The 17,912-nt window shown below is 57.3% G+C and overlaps 2 protein-coding genes across 2 annotated transcripts in view; one reads left to right on the top strand and one right to left on the bottom strand.

Annotated features, from left to right (window-relative positions):
- The window catches only part of L3MBTL2 (L3MBTL histone methyl-lysine binding protein 2), a 27,487-nt gene extending 20,220 nt beyond the window's left edge, over window positions 1-7,267 (top strand). The window contains exons 11-17 of the mRNA XM_055252484.2: window positions 77-181; window positions 901-1,048; window positions 2,083-2,165; window positions 2,515-2,749; window positions 3,231-3,296; window positions 5,541-5,657; window positions 6,140-7,267. Of these exons, the coding sequence (XP_055108459.1) occupies window positions 77-181; window positions 901-1,048; window positions 2,083-2,165; window positions 2,515-2,749; window positions 3,231-3,296; window positions 5,541-5,657; window positions 6,140-6,252 (867 nt within the window). The 3' untranslated portion in view covers window positions 6,253-7,267. The remainder of the gene's footprint in view (window positions 1-76; window positions 182-900; window positions 1,049-2,082; window positions 2,166-2,514; window positions 2,750-3,230; window positions 3,297-5,540; window positions 5,658-6,139) is intronic.
- CHADL (chondroadherin like) lies at window positions 5,514-17,912 on the bottom strand. The gene is made up of 6 exons (XM_055252485.2): window positions 16,913-17,912; window positions 15,487-15,664; window positions 13,230-14,927; window positions 12,538-12,704; window positions 10,974-11,172; window positions 5,514-5,731 (listed from the first exon to the last, which is right to left on the bottom strand). Exons 1-6 carry the CDS (start codon window positions 17,248-17,250, stop codon window positions 5,705-5,707), a joined length of 2,607 nt encoding a protein of 868 aa, XP_055108460.2. The 5' UTR covers window positions 17,251-17,912; the 3' UTR covers window positions 5,514-5,704.

Here is a 17,912-nt window from a genome sequence, read left to right as displayed (position 1 = left end):
TCCCTCCTGAGGCCTGCTTCCCTCACCCTTCCTCCTGGCCTGTCCAGGGAGTCCCCAGCCGTCCCATTCCTTTAAGGTACGAGCAGTCTACACAGAAGGCGGTTGGTTTGAGGAAGGGATGAAGCTGGAGGCCATTGACCCCCTGAATCTGGGCAACATCTGCGTGGCAACTGTCTGTAAGGTGAGCCAGGGGCCGGCCCTCCAGCCTCCAGATTTCTGAGGGGACCCATGTGGCCCAGAGCTCTAACTCCACTCGCCACTGTCAGGGGGTCTGTGTCCCAGCCTCTCATCACTGGCTGCGCCTAGGGTCCCTGACTTTTGTGGGTGGGGCCCGGCCTGCCCCTTGCTCAGAATCTGCTTTCGTGTCAGGGTCCAGGGCTCCCTGGACGAGTGCTTATTCAACACCTGAGCCTGGTCCTGTGTCAGGGTAGGCCCCTCCCTGTCACCTCACTGGGGCCTTCTTGCTGTGTGCCATCTCCTTTGAGTGCTGGCCTAGGCAAGAGCCACAGCTGGGGTCCCCTTGCTCCAGACCTCCTCATCGCCTCATCCTGAGCAGCACCCCCACCCCTGCCTGGCCCTCCTGGAGGAGGCTGCTGACTCGGCCTCGCCGCGGATCCGCTCCACGCCAGGCGCGTGCTCACCCCAGAACACGGTCCAACGGGATGGACGCGGCCCCTGCTGGCGTGGTGTTTGCTGTCTAGTGGGGAAGAGAAAGAATCCCACGTGTATGCATCACAGAAGTACTGTGTGCCCCAGAGAGGCCCAGGTGTCCTCTAGGAGGGCCATGCCCTAGATCCGTTTGGATCCATCTGTCTCGTGTCCCTATTGGGGTGTGGTGCCAACCCAGGATGGAGTGCAGTTCATGATATGATCTGTCTGCCTGCTCCCGCCACCCCCCAGGTTCTCCTGGATGGATACCTGATGATCTGTGTGGACGGGGGGCCCTCCACAGATGGCTCAGACTGGTTCTGCTACCACGCCTCTTCCCACGCCATCTTCCCGGCCACCTTCTGTCAGAAGAATGACATTGAGCTCACACCCCCAAAAGGTAAGACTAGAGAGGCCACCACATGCTGGCCTTGCCATCAGAAGGGGCAGGGTGTCCAGGCGCGGTGGCTCCCGCGTGTAATCCTAGCACTTTGGGAGGCCGAGGCAGGTGGATGACCTGAGTTCAGGAGTTTGAGACCAGCCTGGCCAACATGACAAAACCTCGTCTCTACTAAAAATACAAAAATTAGCCAGGTATAATGGCAGGCGCCTATAATCCCAGCCACTCGGGAGGCTGAGGCAGGAGAATTGCTTGAACCCAGGAGGTGGAGGTTACAGTGAGCCGAGATCATGCCATTGCACTTCAGCCTGGGCGACAGAGCAAGACACTGTCTTCAAAACAAAACAGAAGGGGCAGGGTGTGGCCACAAGCCCAGATTCCTGGTCAAGTCAGGCCCCAGAAGTGTAGCATTTCAGGGTGTATGGGAAAGGTGACAGAGCCCACCACCAGCCCTTAACTGCTGGGCTGACCCTGCCCCATGGCCAGTCTACGATTGATGAACAGAGCTCCCACTTATCCCATTGGTCAGTGAACAACCTATACAACAGGACTGTGGTGCTACAGCAGGTACCACCCTGAGGGGATGAGAAGAAGGCTGCTGGGGAGACTCCATGCTGGGTCCTGACAAAGCTGCAGAGCTCCTTCAGCCATGTGTCCTTTCCCCCTGCCCACTTCCTGCTTCCCCCTCTCCCTCTGCATCTGAGCTTCCTGCTCCGATTCCCCCTCTCCCTCTGCATCTGAGCTTTCTGCTCCTGCTTCCCCCTCTCCCTCTGCATCTGAGCTTTCTGCTCTGCTTCCCCCTCTCCCTCTGCATCTGAGCTTTCTGCTCCTGCTTCCCCCTCTCCCTCTGCATCTGAGCTTTCTGCTCCTGCTTCCCCCTCTCCCTCTGCATCTGAGCTTTCTGCTCCGCTTCCCCCTCTCCCTCTGCATCTGAGCTTTCTGCTCCTGCTTCCCCCTCTCCCTCTGCATCTGAGCTTCCTGCTCCGCTTCCCCCTCTCCCTCTCCCTCTGCATCTGAGCTTTCTGCTCCTCCAGGTTATGAGGCACAGACTTTCAACTGGGAGAACTACCTGGAGAAGACCAAGTCGAAAGCCGCTCCATCGAGACTCTTTAACATGGTGAGGAGACTGAAGTGGAGCAAGGGGCCTGCGGTGGCCTCAGGACAGGCCCTGCCTGCTGCTCTCAGTGGTGGCAGTTCCTACCCTTTCTCTCGAGTCTCTACTGCTGACATCAGCCACTTTCAGGAGGAAGTCCCCAGCTATGGCCTGGGCACTCCAGTCCCTCTTCCATGGAGAGGCGGTGTTGGGAAAGAGGTGCAGTGGGATTACTATCTAGAGGAACCTGCCCCAGCAGGCATTCCAGTCCCAGCCCCCTCCCTGCCAGTTCTTCAAGTGCCTCCAGGCCCGGGTGAGCCTGCTGGTGTAGGGAGCTGACTGGCTTGGCCACCGCCTCCTTTTTCTGCCCCAGGATTGCCCAAACCATGGCTTCAAGGTGGGCATGAAGCTGGAGGCCGTGGACCTGATGGAGCCCCGGCTCATCTGTGTGGCCACGGTGAAACGAGTGGTGCATCGGCTCCTCAGCATCCACTTTGACGGCTGGGACAGCGAGTATGACCAGTGGGTGGACTGCGAGTCCCCGGACATCTACCCCGTCGGCTGGTGTGAGCTCACCGGCTACCAGCTGCAGCCTCCTGTGGCCGCAGGTGTGGACTCTCGTGGCTCTAAGAGGCTCTGACTTTCTTTCCTCTTCTTTTTTCCTTCTTCCTCCGCCCCTGTGCCCATCTCCCTTCTTTGGCATGAGATGGAGATGTCTCATGGACCACTCTAAGTAGAGAGTGAGCCCCGTCACCCAGCCCCTGCTCCTGACTTCTCTGTCTCCCTTTCCGTCTGGCCTGCAGAGCTCCTTCCTTCATCTTGCCCACTCTGTCATATGTTCGTGCCCTTGTGCACCCAGGTAAACTACCCAGGTCCCTCTGAGCAGCCCTGGTGACAATGGTGGGAAGAAGGGACAGCTGTTCTCCAGCCCCTCCTCCAGCCCCGCCCTCTCCTCATTGCCCAGCTTTGGCTTCCTGTCTTTGGGGTGTCCCGTGTGGGAGGGTAGACAGGGTCTCGGGATGCGCCTGTGCCCTGTATCCTCCCAGGGACCCTGTTCTCATCTCTTTCACCCTTGTCTTTCAACAACAGAACCGGCCACACCACTGAAGGCCAAAGAGGCCACAAAGAAGAAAAAGAAACAGTTTGGGAAGAAAAGTAAGTGCTGCACCAGTGCAGCCAGGCTGGTGTGGGCCCGGGATCAGTGGGCCTGCGTCCCTGGGAGCAGGCGGGGGTCAGCCCCCAGGCACTAGTTCCCAGGTGCTGTCCTACTGACATAGCTCTCTTCATGTTCCTGTCCTGTCTCTTTTCCCTTGCCCTCTGGCCTACGGGCCTTTCACCCTGTCTCTGGGGACCCAGACCATAAATAGGGAGTGTTCAGTCTCTGGCCATGGTCAGGGTGCTGAGGAAAAGAGGTAAGAGATTGAGGTTGGGGGATCCCATCCCTGATGCCCCATGTTCAGAAAAAAACAGCCTGGCCTGGGCAAGCCGCAGCTGCTAGGTTCTAAAGGAAAAGCCACAGGAAGAAATAGAAGCTGTCTCTCCAAGGCTGTCATTCTTGACCTCGAGACCTCTTTGAGGGTGGGAGAGGGTGGGAGCAAAGGCAGGCAGCTGAGTGGCAGGACTCCACCTGGCTCTCGGGCTGTGGGTGTCGTTTCCCTTGGTGGGGCCTCACTCTGCAGATTCTGAGCCCAGCTTGGGTTCCACTTGAGGGGCAGAGCGGGAGGGGGCAAAGCCATCCTTCAGAGCCGCAGGCCTATGACTGAGGTGGGCACCACAGTGTGGTACCATGCGGGGAAGAGGATGTTCTGAAACAGGAACAAGGTCCCTCGGGCAGGATTGAGATTGAGTGAGGGGCTGGGCGCAGTGGCTCACGCCTGTAATCCTAGCACTTTGGGAGGCTGAGGCGGGCGGATCATGAGGTCAGAAGTTCCAAGACCAGCCTGACCAACGTGGTGAAACCCCGTCTCTACTAAAAATACAAAAATTAGCCAGGTGTGGTGCCAGGCGCCTGTAATCCCAGCTACTTGGGAGGCTGAGGCAGGAGAATCACTTGAACTCAGGGGGCGGAGGTGGCAGTGAGCCCAGATCGCGCCACTTCACTCCAGCCTGGACGGAAGAGGGAAACTCCATCGCGCCAAAAAAAAAAAAAAAAAAATTGTAATCCCATCACTTTGGGAGGCCGAGGTGGGCGGATCCCGAGGTCAGGAGTTTGGGACCAGCCTGACAACATGGTGAAACCATGTCTCTACTAAAAATACAAAAATTAGGCCGGGCGCGGTGGCTCACGCTTGTAATCCCAGCACTTTGGGAGGCCGAGGCGGGTGGATCACGAGGTCAGGAGATCGAGACCACGGTGAAACCCCGTCTCTACTAAAATACAAAAAAAATTAGCCGGGCGTGGTGGCGGGCACCTGTAGTTCCAGCTACTCGGAGAGGCTTAGGCAGGAGAATGGCGTGAACCCGGGAGGCGGAGCTTGCAGTGAGCCGAGATTGCGCCACTGCACTCCAGCCTGGGCGACAGAGCGAGACTCCGTCTCAAAAAAAAAAAAAAATACAAAAATTAGCCTGGCACAGTAGCACACGCCTGTAATCCCAGCTACTTGGGAGGCTGAGGCAGGAGAATCAGTTGAACCAGGGAAGTGAAGGTTGCAGTGAGCTGAGATTGCACCATTGCACTCCAGCCTGGGCGATAGAGCAAGACTCCATCTCAAAAAAAAAAAAAAAAATTGCGTTGGGGGTGTGGCATTTATCCAGCAGGCAGAGGCTCTGCACCATTCAAACAGTAGGGCCGGGAATGGTGCATGTTGTGGGAGGAAATCAACAATCAAAAACGGGGGCCAAGTGCGATGGTTCACACCTGTAATCCCAGCACTTTGAGAGGCTGAGGTGGGAGGATCTCTTGAGCCCAGGAGTTTGAGACCAGCCTGGGCAACATAGCGAGACCCCTAATTTAAAAAATTGTTTTAATTAGCTGGGTATGGTGGCACAGGCCTGTAGTCCTAGCTACTCAGGAGGCTAAGGTAGGAGGATTACCTGAGCCTGGGCAGTCAAGGCTGCAGTGAACTGTGATCACCCCAGTGTATTCCAACCTGGGTGACAGAGTGAGACCCTCTTCAAAAAATCTTTTTATTTAAAAAAAGATTTTAAAAAGCAGTTACAACCACGACTGCCTGGGGCTTGGTTTGAGGGAGGTGGTGGTATTACTTCCCATTGGAGAGAATCTGAGCTCAGGGCACACAGCCAATAAGATGTGTTGTCAGAGTTGGAGTCCAGTCTTTCTGTCCCCAAACTGGTACTTTTCCCTCTGCCACGCTGCCTGACCACTGGGTGAGACCTATCCCATAAAGCCTTACCTAAATACAACCCTAATGCTGAGTTTGAATCCATTTTTATTCAAAGGGAAAAGAATCCCGCCCACCAAGACGCGACCCCTCAGACAGGGGTCCAAGAAGCCCCTGCTGGAGGACGACCCTCAGGGTGCCAGGAAGATCTCGTCGGAGCCCGTTCCTGGCGAGAGTAAGAGCCACCGGGCTGGGTCAAGGCAGGACCAGCCTGCTCCATGCTCAGAGACGACCCCTCTCCTTCCCCACCTGGGCACAGAAGAGTAGAGTCAGGTTTCTTCGGCATTTTCTGGGCACCAAGCAGTCCTGTACCACTGGACCCAGAGTGTTTCCCAGACACGCCCCCAGCTGTGAATGGAGCCGAGTCCCCCTCTAGCCCAGCCCCAGCCCCTCCTCCTCCTCTATCTCTACCCCTACCTCTAGTGCTTGGCAGAGTGGTGACAGATTGGTACATGGCAGTGTCGCTGGCATAGCCTGCCTGGCTTGGGGCCTTGGCCCTTTGCTGCTGCCACTGCCCTCCCAGAAGGGAAACTGGAGGGTGAAGGTGCATCCTAGGCCCCCATCTATAGGGAGCCAGGTCCCTTTCCCAGCCCCTCCGCCCCTCCCCCTCCCAGAGTTATTTACTCGCGCACCCACCCGCCTCCCCTCCCTCTTCAGTCATTGCTGTGCGTGTGAAGGAAGAGCATCTAGACGCGGCCTCGCCCGACAAGGCTTCAAGTCCAGAGCTGCCTGTCTCCCTTGAGAACATCAAGCAGGAAACGGACAACTGAGCCTTCCTGCCTCCAGCCTGGCTTCTAGCTGGACGCCAGCCTGGGGTTTCTCTACCACCACCACCATGCCTCCACCTGACTTTGGCTTGGAGACTGATCGTCTGTGTGTAAATTCTGCCCGGTGCTGTGAAGGCTGGACGGTGGAGGACCTGCTGGGGTCTCCTGGGACCCGCCTGTTGCCTCTGCCCTCCCCTGTGGAAAGGCCTATGTGACGGGCTGCCTGAGGCCCCCGAACTCATCTGTGAACCACCTTCTCCAGCCAGAGTTCCCACAGCTGGAACGCTAGCTGCCTGCTCTTCCTTAAGATGGCCTCCACCCGACCCGCCACGGCCCTCAGTTGCCAGGGATGGGGCCACCCGTCACACTGTGGAAGACAAGACAGTGAACTCTGTCTGCCCGAACGAGTCATGTAAATTAAGTTCTAGAGCCGCTCTCTGAGCAGGATAAGGTCCCCTGACAGTGAGTTGTGTGGTGGGGGCAGCCTCTGCCTCAAAAATTCGCCAAGCAGAATGCCTCTCAGCCTCATGTGTTGGTTCTCTGCTCCCAGCTCCCCAGGGATGTTGGGGACCCAGCTTGTCTCGGCAGCTGAGAAGCAGTGACCAGGATGTGGATTTTGGCGACCTGTGTGGTGGCCTTGAGCTGCTTTCTGTGTTTGTGAGGACTGACTCCCAGTGCCTAAAGGAAGTGCCCCTGGGGAGGAGGTTGGGAGGAAGATGGCCTGAGTGTGCACTCTTGCTCTGCTACCTGCTCCTGAAGCCCCGCTAAAAATAATTCAGCCAAGATTCCTTCGTAGTTAAAGGGTCCAGTTCCGACTGGAGCCTCTGGAGAGCTGGGCTTGTATGCTCTTTTGGCCTTTTGTTCCTACCTGAATGAAGAAACCATGCCTGGAGGGGCCGTGAACACAGAACCCTCAGGACAAGGATGACAGAGCTGGAGGACACATCTAGCTGCCATTGCAACCTCACTGGGCTCCCCAGACTTTGTGTATGAGAAATTAAATCCCCTACTTGCTTGAGTCCCGTTTGTTAGATCTCTATTCCTTGCAGAGTGTGTTCTGACCCCGCCCCCCGCCACCTCATGGTATCGATTATGAAGGCCACGTGAGTCAAGACACGAGTGTGCAAGGCCGTAAAGAATGTCGCCTGTCATCAGCTCGAGTTCCCTGTCTTAGCCACATGCTGTCATTATTTACGGTTGTGCCATTCTCCCCAAAGACTGTGAGTTCCCCAGAGATGGAGCCTGTGTCTGCCTGTCCGTAGTGCCTGGCATAGGCTGGCATAAAGGTGGCCTTGTGTGTGTGTGAAATGGGAATGTGCACATGACCATGTGTTGCTGGTGCCTAGAGGTCAGCTTGATTTGTTGGAGATGGAAGTATTGATCTCTTGGGAATTTTTGCTCAATCCATGCAGTAACCTTGTGCCTCAGTTTGCCCTTGGAGGGAACTCAAGTTCTTGGAGTCTCAGCAGTGGGGCTGCTGGCAGGGAGGCATTTGCAAACCCCTCATCCCTGCTTCTGCCTGAGGACCCACAGGGGCTCCTGGTACAGGTGAGACCAAATCCAGACCCTTCAGGAACCTGCCCTGCCTCCCTCGTCCTTTATGGTCACCCAGTCTAGCCCCTCTGCTGCAGGGAAAGGGATGCAAGGGAATTCCATTGTACCAAGAGCCCCTACCCAGGTGCCCGGTTAAATAGGTATCTAAATGGCTCACTTCACAGTAACCCTGTGTGGTACTGATGGGAAAAAGGCAGCCTCAGTACAATTTAGTCATTTGGCTGCTTAAATTTACACCTGTTGTCGGGCGCGGTGGCTCACGCCTGTAATCCCAGCACTTTGGGAGGCCGAGGTGGGCGGATCACAAGGTCAGGAGATGGAGACCATCCTGGCTAACATGATGAAACCCAGTCTCTACTAAAAATGCAAAAAATTAGCCGGGCGTGGTGGCGGGCGCCTGTAGTCCCAGCTACTCGGGAGGCTGAGGCAGGAGAATGGCGTGAACCCGGGAGGTGGAGCTTGCAGTGAGCCGAGATTGCGCCACTGCACTCCAGCCTGGGCAACAGAGCGAGACTCCGTCTCAAAAAAAAAAAAAAAAAAAAAAAAATTTACACCTGTTAAGGACGGCAGTGGGGTTGAACCCAGGTTTGTCTGCCAGATGACCTAGTAGTGAGTCAGTCATGCAGCCTGCCCGAGCATCTTCTGGGTGCCAGACACCAAACTAGACACGGGCATCAAGGGAGACTGGCAGATGTCTGTCCTCGTGCCTTCAGCAGGCGAGCATCTCCAGCCCGGAACAATGCCAGTGCCTGAGCCTCAAGATAAGAGCCCTCTGCCTTGAATTCCTTTGTATTCCTGGGAGGAAACTGCTACTTTCATCAAAATAACCCACAATACTGAGAGGAGTATCTGCATGTCAGAAGGGATGGCTAGGTCAAATGGCCTGAGAGGTCCCGATTCTCACAAACAGCCACCGTACTGTGTGTGGGGGTGGGGACCGGGGGTGTCTTCCCCTTTTAACTAAAGCCCTGACCTGGAAGTGGACTCATCGGAGCTTCCACTCCCGAACCCAGCTCCGCTTCTGCATGAGCCTCCCGGGGCTGACACAGGGAGAAAGCACTGCTGCCGTTCCCCAGTCGCACACGTGACTGCCAACTGAGATTAGTATTGCTGTCATCAACGATAGTTTTGGGTCTGGCTTCTAAGGCAGAACTTGCTTACCTTCACCTTGGGGTCTTTTCAGGAGTTCCTTCCCGGCTCCCAGCCAGAAATTAGCAACACTTTATAGACTGACTTGTGCCCATCCCAAAAGACTGGAGCCCTAACCCCAGTACCTCAGAGTATGACCTTACTTGGAAATAGATTCCTTACAGAAGTAATGAAGTAAAATGACATCATTAGGTTGGGCCCTAATCTAATAGGCTGTTACCTTTATAAAAAGGGGAAATTTGGCTGGGCGCAATGGCTCACACCTGTAATCCCAGCACTTTGGGAGGCTGGGGCAGGTAGATCACCTGAGGTCAGGAGTTCGAGACCAGCCTGACCAACATGGTAAAACCCCTTCTCTACTAAAAATACAAAAGTTAGCCAGGCGTGGTGGCACGCACCTGTAATCTCAGCTACTTGGGAGGCTGAGGCAGGAGAATCAGTTGAACCCAGGAGGCAGAGGTTGCAGTGAGCCGAGACTGTGCCATTGCACTCTAGCCTGGGCAACAAGAGCAAAACTCCGTCTCAGAAAAAAAAAGGGGGGGGTGGGAATTTGGGCAGAGACAGATTATAGAGGGAAGATGATGACACACAACATCATGTGAAGGTGGGGACAGAGATGGAGATTATGCTGCCACAGATCAGGGAGCATATGGGACCACCAGAAGCTGGAAGAGGCAAGGGGGACCCTTCCACTACCGGTTCCAGAGAGCACACCCCTGCCAACACCTCAATGGCTGACCCCTAGCCTACAGAAGCTCTGCTGTTCTAAGCCACCCAGCTCCTAGCATTTTGTTGTGGCAGTCCTAGGGGACGAATACAAACACCAACTAATGGCCCCAGGAATCCCAGATGTTCAAAATGCAGGTCCAGGGGAGATAGAGCCCTCTCCCCACCTTCCCAGGCCCCACTCTATTCTCACTTTCCCTCGAAGGACTGCCTCTCCCCTTTGGACACCTCCATGGCCTTACAGGCAGTGGTTCCTACGTACGGTGGTGCCTGTATCTTGTGCACCCTTCTCTGATATGCTGTGAGTTTGCTACAACTGAGGGGTCAAGCTGGGACTAGATATGTCAGGATGGTGAATGTACTATCAAGTGGGGTCCAACCTATGGCTGACAGGTGGTGGGAGGCAGAGCCAATGATGCACCTGCACTTCCACTCTCCCCATCCCTGGGATCCTGGGATGAGGGAGACCCCTTAAGTCAGGCTGGGACATGGTTAAGTCAACAGTGATCCAGCAAATATAGAAACAGCAGGACTGATTTTAGGGACACATCTGGACCAGCACACTGTGGCTTATAGGAAAGGCCACTGTCTCACAGCAGGAGCAAATGGTCATTCCTTGCAAACTCACCCTGGGTCTAGCCCAGAGGTGGGGGCAGGGAGGAGGGGAGAACGGGAGGATGGACATTATTATTATTATTATTATTACGGAGTCTCACTCTATGGCCAGGCTGGAGTGCAGTGGTGCGATCTCTGCTCACTGCAACCTCTGCCTCCAGGGTTCAAGCGATTCTCCTGCTTCAGCCTCCCAAGTAGCTGGAACTACAGGTGCACGCCACCACACCCAGCTAATTTTTTTTTTTTTGAGACAGAGTTTTTTTGCGTCTTGCTCTGTCGCCCAGGCTGGAGTGCAGTAGCGAGATCTCCGCTCACTGCAAGCTCCACCTCCTGGGCTCACGCCATTCTCCTGCCTCAGCCTCCCAAGTAGCTGGGACTACGAGCGCCTGCCACCATGCCCGGCTAATTTTTTTGTATTTTTAGTAGAGACGGGGCTTCACCGTGTTGGCCAGGATGGTCTCGATCTCCTGACCTCATGATCTGCACGCCTCAGCCTCCCAAAGTGTTGGGATTACAGGCGTGAGCCACCGCGCCTGGCCTCGGATGGACATTATTGAACTGACCCAACCGGGTCATTGCCCAGCTCTGGAACCAAGCCAAGTCAGGCTCCTGCTTCCTGGGGACTTTGGAACCTGGCCCACCACCCACCAAGGCCTCACCCCTCCTGCCCCATGGCCAACCTTATCTGCTCCACGCTGTCTTCCTTTGATGGGGGTTCTCCTGGCACTGGGCCTAGAGGCTGGTGTCCGCTTGGCCTTTCCGGCAGCCCAGCCCGGGCAGGCTTCAAAGACAGCAGCTGCAGCCTTCACCCTCTGGCCATGGGCACTGGGAGGAGTGGCGCAGGTGGCCCCCACCCGCAGGTTCAGCCCAGTAAGCCACCTGAAGAGAAGAGAGAGCCGGGGAGCTGGCTGTGCTGATTCTGCTCCAGTGGCCTGGAGCAGGTGGGCAATGGGTGTGGGGCAGGGTTGGTGCAGAAGGCAGCACAAGGCCACAGGCAGTGTGCATTTGGGAGTGGTGGAGCCTATAGGTGACAGCAGGCTCTGCTGAGAATCTTGGCGGCTCACCAATTATGTGACCTACAAGCCACTTCAAGCCTCTGATCCCTTCTTTGTAAAAAGGGGATAATAACAGTAATAATAAACAGTTAGAGGGCTTACAACGTAGCAGACACTGTTCAAATCAATTTATGCCTGTAGTCTCAGCACTTTGGGAGGCCGAGGCGGGTGGATCACGAGGTCAGGAGATCGAGACCATCCTGGCTAACACGGTGAAACCCTGTCTCTACTAAAAATACAAAAAATTAGCTGGGCTCGGTGGCAGGCGCCTGTAGTCCCAGCTACTCGGGGGGCTGAGGCAGGAGAATGGCGTGAACCCAGGAGGCGGAACTTGCAGTGAGCCAAGATCACGCCACTGCAGTCCAGCCTGGGTGAAAGAGCGAGACTCCGTCTCAAAAAAAAAAAAAAAAAAAAATCATGTATGCTAATTTCATTCTTACAACAACCATCATGAGGTTAGATACTACATCCCCCCTTTTTACAGGTGGGCAGGAAAGGTTATGCAGCTTGCAGAGTTAGTTAGTAAAATGGCAAAGCCAGGACTGGAGCCCAGGTCTGCAAGACTCCAGGCTTCTTGTGACTTTTTCTTTTTTTTTGAAATGGAGTCTCACTCTGTCGCCCAGGCTGGAGTAAAGTGGCACGATCTCGGCTCACAGCAACCTCTACCTCCCAGGTTCAAGCGATTCTCCTGCCTCAGCCTCCCAAGTAGCTGGGATTACAGGCACCCACTACAATGCCCAGCTAATTTTTGTATTTTTAGTAGAGACAGAGTTTCACCATGTTGGCCAGGCTAGTCTCAAACTCCTGACCTCAGGTGATCAGACTGCGTTGGCCTCCCAAAGTGCTGGGATTACAGGTGCGAGCCACCATCCCCCACCTCTTGTGACTTTCTTATGTAATTATGTAAAGTGGCCCCACCTACGTATTAGGTCCCAGCCTGCTAGGCAGAGCAGATACCATGCCCACTTTATGGATGATGAAATCAAGGCTCAGAGAAGTCCCCCTCAACATCCGCAGGAAGGGTAACTGACCCTGGAAAAGGGTTATACATGCCTGGCTCTCGCAGGACCCGCCCCTCTCCACAAGCTGCTCGGATGGGCATGGACATCGTGTGCCCGGGGAGATGACAGGGGCTTGACTGAGAGTGGCTGGGTGGTCTTTGGCTGGAGGTCTAGGTGGGGGTGCCAACCTGTGCAGCGGAAGCAGCTGGCAGTCACAGTGGAAGGGATTACTACTGAGGTCGATGAGCTCCAGCTGGCTGAGACTGGGCAGGGCAGGCAGGGCCCGAAGCTGGTTCTTCTGCAGGTGCAGGCTCTGGAGCCCAGGCCCCAGGCCTGAAAAGGCCCCAGGAGAAATCTGCAAGGAGTTGCCAGGCCCCAGTGTGAGCTCCTGGCAGACCTGTCCCACCCCCAAGTCTGGAAGGGAGCCCCATCTTCCCTCAGCAGAAGAGAAGCTGGAGAACCCAAGATGGTCCAGCCAGGAAGTGCAGTGCTGGGTCAAAGCCCAGGCTGGTCTGATGTCAAAACACTTGCTCTGTCAAAGTCACCCAGATGCCCAGTTCATGGTCCACCCCACCACCCAATAATGGCAAAACCTCTTGGGGGCTCTCAATATGTACAAACAGTAGATGACCCCATGGTCCCAAATTCCTCCCTCCTCTATGCTCCAGCAATCCCCTCCTGTGCAGGCACCGTGTGTGGCCTGGGTTCTGCCTGGACTGTCACTCACACCGGCAGGGGCAGTCCTGGTTTATCTCAGGGTCCCCGTGCCCAGCCTGAGACCTGTCACCAAGGGGCTGGCAAATGCTTGTTGAGCGAATGCACGCTGCCTGTGGCCTTGTGCTGCCTCCTGCACCAACCCCGCCACATGCCCAGTGCCCACCTGCTCCAGGCCACTGCTGTTCAGGAAGAGGTGCTGCAGCGATCTGCCCACAGGCTGGAAGGCTCCGTCACGCAAGGCCCTGAGTGGGTTGCCCGAGAGCTGCAGCTCCAGGAGGGCAGGCAGCCCCTCCAAGGCCCCAGTGGGCACCTCTCGCAGCTGATTCCTGTCAAGGTGCAGCTTCTCCAGCTCCCGAGCTGGGCCCAGCGCCCCAAGGGACACTTCGGTGATGCGGTTTCCACTCAGGTAGACCCAGCGCAAGGCCAGTGTTCCCCCCAGGTCCCCAGGTGCCAGGCGGTCCACAGCGTTGTCCTGCAGGTGCAGGGAGAAGAGGCTGGGCAGGGCGCGCAGGGCAGCCCCTGGCACCTGCAGGAAACGGTTGCGCTCTAGGTACAGGTAGCCGAGGCGGGGGGCCCCTTCAAGGGCAGCAGCGCTGAGGTCTGCGAGCTGGTTGTCGGAGAGGTACAGGTAGATCAGGCGGCCCAGCCCGGCCAGGGCGCCCGCCTCCAGCTCCGCGATGCCGCAGTGCTGCAGGTGCAGCGACACCAGGTGGCCCAGGCCGGGGAAGGCCGCTCGGTGCACCGAGGGGAAGTGGTTCCGCCTCAGGTCCAGGAGCTGGGTGTCGTTGGGGAAGCCGCGGGGCACCGCCTGCAGGCCGCAGCCCTCGCAGCTGCTGTGCCGGGACTCGGGGACGCACACGCAGGCGCGAGGGCAAGGCGCAACTGCCCGCTCCTCCACGGGGCCGCGCGGAGGGGCGCGGGGCCCGGCCACAGCCCGCTCCCCCTGCTCTTCCTCTTCCTGCGCCGCGTCCTCAGGGCAGCGCAGGTCCCAGGGCCGGAGGGCGTCCAGAGCCTCGCCCCGCAGGCGCCGCGGCCCCTGGCACGCGCCGTCCGAGCGCACGCGCGTACGCGCCAGCCACTCGAGTAGGGGCCGCGCCTGGCAGCCGCACCACAGCGGATTCCCCTGCAGCCGCAGCCGGCGCAGCTGGCCTGGGCCCTGCAGCGGGGGCAGGGTGTCTAGCTGGTTCCCGCGGAGGTCGAGGGTGTGCAGGCGCGGACAGTGAGCGAAGGCCCTGGGACCCAGGGCCTGCAGGGCCCCACCGTCCAGCAGCAGCTCCTGCAGGCCGGGCAGCGCCAGACCGTCTTCCTCGCCCGCGTAGGTGAGCGGGTTGTGGCCCAGCTCCAGACGGGCCAGGCCGCGGGCCTGGGACAAGGCGGGCCCGGGCAGAGCCTGGAGCTCGTTGTGATGCAGGCTGAGCCGTCTTAGGGCGGGCAGGCCAACCAGGGCCTCGGGAGCCAGCACGCTGAGCGCGTTGTGCGACAGCCGCAGCCAGCGGACGCGCAGTAGCCCCTGGAAGGCCATGGCGGGCAGGTAAACCAGGGCGTTGTGGGCCAGGTTTAGCGTGGCCAGCGCACCGAGTGCCCCGAACGTCCCCGGCCGCAGCTCCTCCAGTGCGTTCCCCTCCAGCTCCAGCCGCCGCAGCGAGCCCAGCCCGTCCAGCGCCTCCTGGGGCAGCTCACGCAGGTGGTTGGAGGCCAGGTTGAGCAGGAGCAGGCGGCCCAGGCCACGGAAGGCGCCCTCGGCCACCAGCTCCACCTGGCAGTGGCGCAGGTCCAGGTGTGTGAGGTGAGGCACGCCCTGGAAGGCGGCTGCGGGGATCACCTTCAGCAAATTGCCCTGCAGGTCCAGCCGCTGGGTCAGCTGGGGACGGCGAGGGGAAAGTGGGGCTGAGCTAGGTAGGGACCCCGCCTTTTGCAAGTGCTGCTCCTTCCCCGAAACACTCTTCTCTCCTGTCACCTTTCCCGTATTTCTCTTCATCCGACCCCTGACACCTCCTCCAGGAAGCCTTCCTCTCTAGTGCCCTGGGCATCACCCACTGTGGCACTTTTCACACTGTGCTGTCCCTGCCTCCTCGCTCGCTCTCCTCCACTAGCTGATGACTCCGCAGAGCAGAGACCACACCTCACCCTGCCACAGCCCCGCCTCTCCACCACAGGGTCTGCAGTGAATTCGGTATCGATCTATGGGTCACCTACTTATTCCATTCACACAGCAAGGATTTTAAATAGACCATCTCCCTGTTACTGGTTTTTATTATTCCCATTTTACAGATGTGTAAACTGAGGCTCAAAGAGAAGTAATTTGCCAAGGTCTCCCGGGCAGGCGGTGGCAGATCTACTGATGCCCAGCCCAGGCTCCTCCTTCTGGGTCCCCACCTAGCCCCACTGCCACTCTGTGCCCGTGCTCCTGCCCTGCTGACCTCAGGAATGGCGTCTGGCACCTCAGTGAGGTTCTGGTGCCGGCAGGCAACGTGTCGCCTGGAGTTGTCACAGATGCAGGCCTGTGGGCAGCGCTGGGCGGCGGCCTGCCTAGCTGGGCCCAGCAGCAGAAGTACAAGAAGCGGCAGCACCAAGGAGACATGGGTGGAGCTCCGGGGCCTGGGACGGGGAGGGAGAGTCTGTTCTGCACAAGAGCTGAGGCCACATGCTGTCTCTCAGTCCTAGCCATGGTGCAGCTCCTGCCCCGAAAACCCCTCAGAGCCTCCTCCTTTGGGCCCAGGAAAGTGCCAGTCACCCTGAGCCTCCCTGCCCCCCACCCCCCACGCAGTGGAGGTCCTATGATTAGTCCTGTTTTACATGGGAGGAAATTGAGGCTCAGAAAAGTGACCTGGTGCGTCCCTTTGCCTCTGCCCAGTGGCTCAGTGAGGACTTGCTGACTGTGAGAATGACTCCAGTTCAGAGCATGTTCTCAGGCTGTGGTGAGGCTCCGGTCCAGGGTAGGTTCAGAAGCAGCCTGTCCTCAGACTGATATGATGCCAGCTCCCAGGTGGCAGGAGCATAATGGTGCCCACCGGAAGGGAGGGAGGCATCCAGTCCGGGTCCTTGAGCCTGTTTTTGTTTGTTTAAATAGAGACAAGCCTTGCTCTGTTGCCCAGGCTGGAGTCTGGAGTGCAGTGGAATGACTATGGCTCACTGCAGCCTTCACCTCCGGGGCTAAAGTGATCCTCTCACCTCAGCCTCTTGAGTAGCTGGGACTACAGGCACGCACCACCAGGCCTGGCTAATTTTTTATTTATTTCTGGTAGAGACAGGGTCTCGCTATGTTGCCTGGGCTGGTCTTGAACTCCTGGCCTCAAGTGATTGCCCCACCTTGGCCTCCCAAAGCGCTAGGATGATAGGATCACCTCCCCTGCCCAGCTGGCCCCTCTGTTCTCAGGCTATGTCAGGCATGGCCTCTCCCCCATCTCTGGGCTGTTCCCTGGCCCCCAGGAGCCTCCCCCTTGCTGCTCACTGGACTGTCGTCTGTTTTGGAGTCTCCTTTGGGTCCCAGGCTCCAGCCCCTGCGTTGGAGTTGGTGGCTTCTCCAGAGCCTGTGGTGAAGGCTGTGCCTCAGGGCAGGCCAGGGAGGGGACCCATGGGGACAGATTGCTGAAGCGACAAGCATTCATAACGCAGGGACCGCTGCTGGGCTCTCAGACAAGCCCCAGAGAACCAGTCCCTGGCAGCGGCCACATTGCCACATGTGTCTCAGAGCCCACCTTGGGAGAACCCCTTCCTGGAGAACCCCAGGAAGTCCCCAGAGCCCCTGCCCGCAAGCCTCTCAGAGGCCCAGAGAGGGGCAGAGACTTACCTGAGGCCACTCAGCTGCTCTGAACCCCCCTTGCACCACTGGGCCCAAAGACTCACCCCTCCATGCCGCCTGGAACTGCTGGTCCAGCCTGGAGGTGCAGCGCAGGGAAAGGCTGTCCCCGCCTGGCGGGAGCCCCCTTCCGCGGCCCGCAGGCCTGGCAGCTGGGACAGGGCTGAATGGGAGGCATTGTCGGCAGACCGGGCAAGCCAGGCTTCCCCAGGCTGAGGTGAAGGAGGGGCGGGCGGCGGGCGTGAGCAGCGGCTGGAGTTACAGGGCCTCCTGCCTGCCCCGGCCCAGGATGGAGGCTCCGGCCTGAATCCTTGGGCCAGCCCGACAGGGAGGGGGCACCAGCAGCTGGCCCGGGAGTCAGCAGTCCTGGGCTCCCTCCTGCCATGTGGGCTGCCCTCCCAGAGGCTGCTTCCTAGTCTCTGAAAAACACATCCCATTAGTAAGTAGCTCTGAGGTCACAGTGGGGGTTCAGGCCCGCACCTGGCACACAGTGGGTGCTTCAGAACAGGTGACCCTTTCCTTCCATCTGTTTGTGCTTATGCATTTACATACATAGTTTAACACTGGACATACAGGATTCTAGACACTCATTTTTTTTTTCACTTAACCTCAGATTACTGGGAGTTATCAAAATTGACTCTTCCGAATCTCATTTATTCTGTGGTATAGTATTCCACCGTGTAAATGTATCACATTGACTTAGCCATTCATCTTGGACATTGGCTACCTCCAATTTTTTGCTATTTACAAACAATATTGCAAAGAATATCCAAATACGCATCTTCCCAAGCTCATGTTTGTTTTTTAAATAATACATCCAGACCATAGCCAATGTTTATGTATCTTATGATTTTTCAGATTCCTGTTTCTGATGGAATTGCATCTTCTATTGTTTGTTTCCTTTAATTGGAAACAGGGGTCAGGCACAGTGGCTCATGCCTGTAATCCCAGCACTTTGAGAGGCTGAGGTGGGAGGATCACTTGAGCCCAGGAGTTTGAGACCAGCCTGGGCAACACAGACTCTGTCTCAAGAAAAAAAAAAAAAAA

Source organism: Symphalangus syndactylus, chromosome 18 (assembly GCF_028878055.3).
Source record: "Symphalangus syndactylus isolate Jambi chromosome 18, NHGRI_mSymSyn1-v2.1_pri, whole genome shotgun sequence".
NCBI lineage: Eukaryota > Metazoa > Chordata > Mammalia > Primates > Hylobatidae > Symphalangus > Symphalangus syndactylus.
This window is presented reverse-complemented; position numbering and strand designations above follow the sequence as displayed.

Excerpts from the sequence above, each read along its gene's own strand:
- CHADL (XM_055252485.2), bottom strand. The coding sequence starts at position 17,250 with ATGGCAGGAGGGAGCCCAGGACTGCTGACTCCCGGGCCAGCTGCTGGT. Across the intron at positions 11,173-12,537 it reads CAGCTGCTTCCGCTGCACAG|GTGGCTTACTGGGCTGAACC; the intron begins GTTGGCACCCCC and ends TCTTCTCTTCAG. Across the intron at positions 5,732-10,973 it reads GACAGCGTGGAGCAGATAAG|GTGGGGAAGGAGAGGGGTCG; the intron begins GTTGGCCATGGG and ends TTCTGTGCCCAG.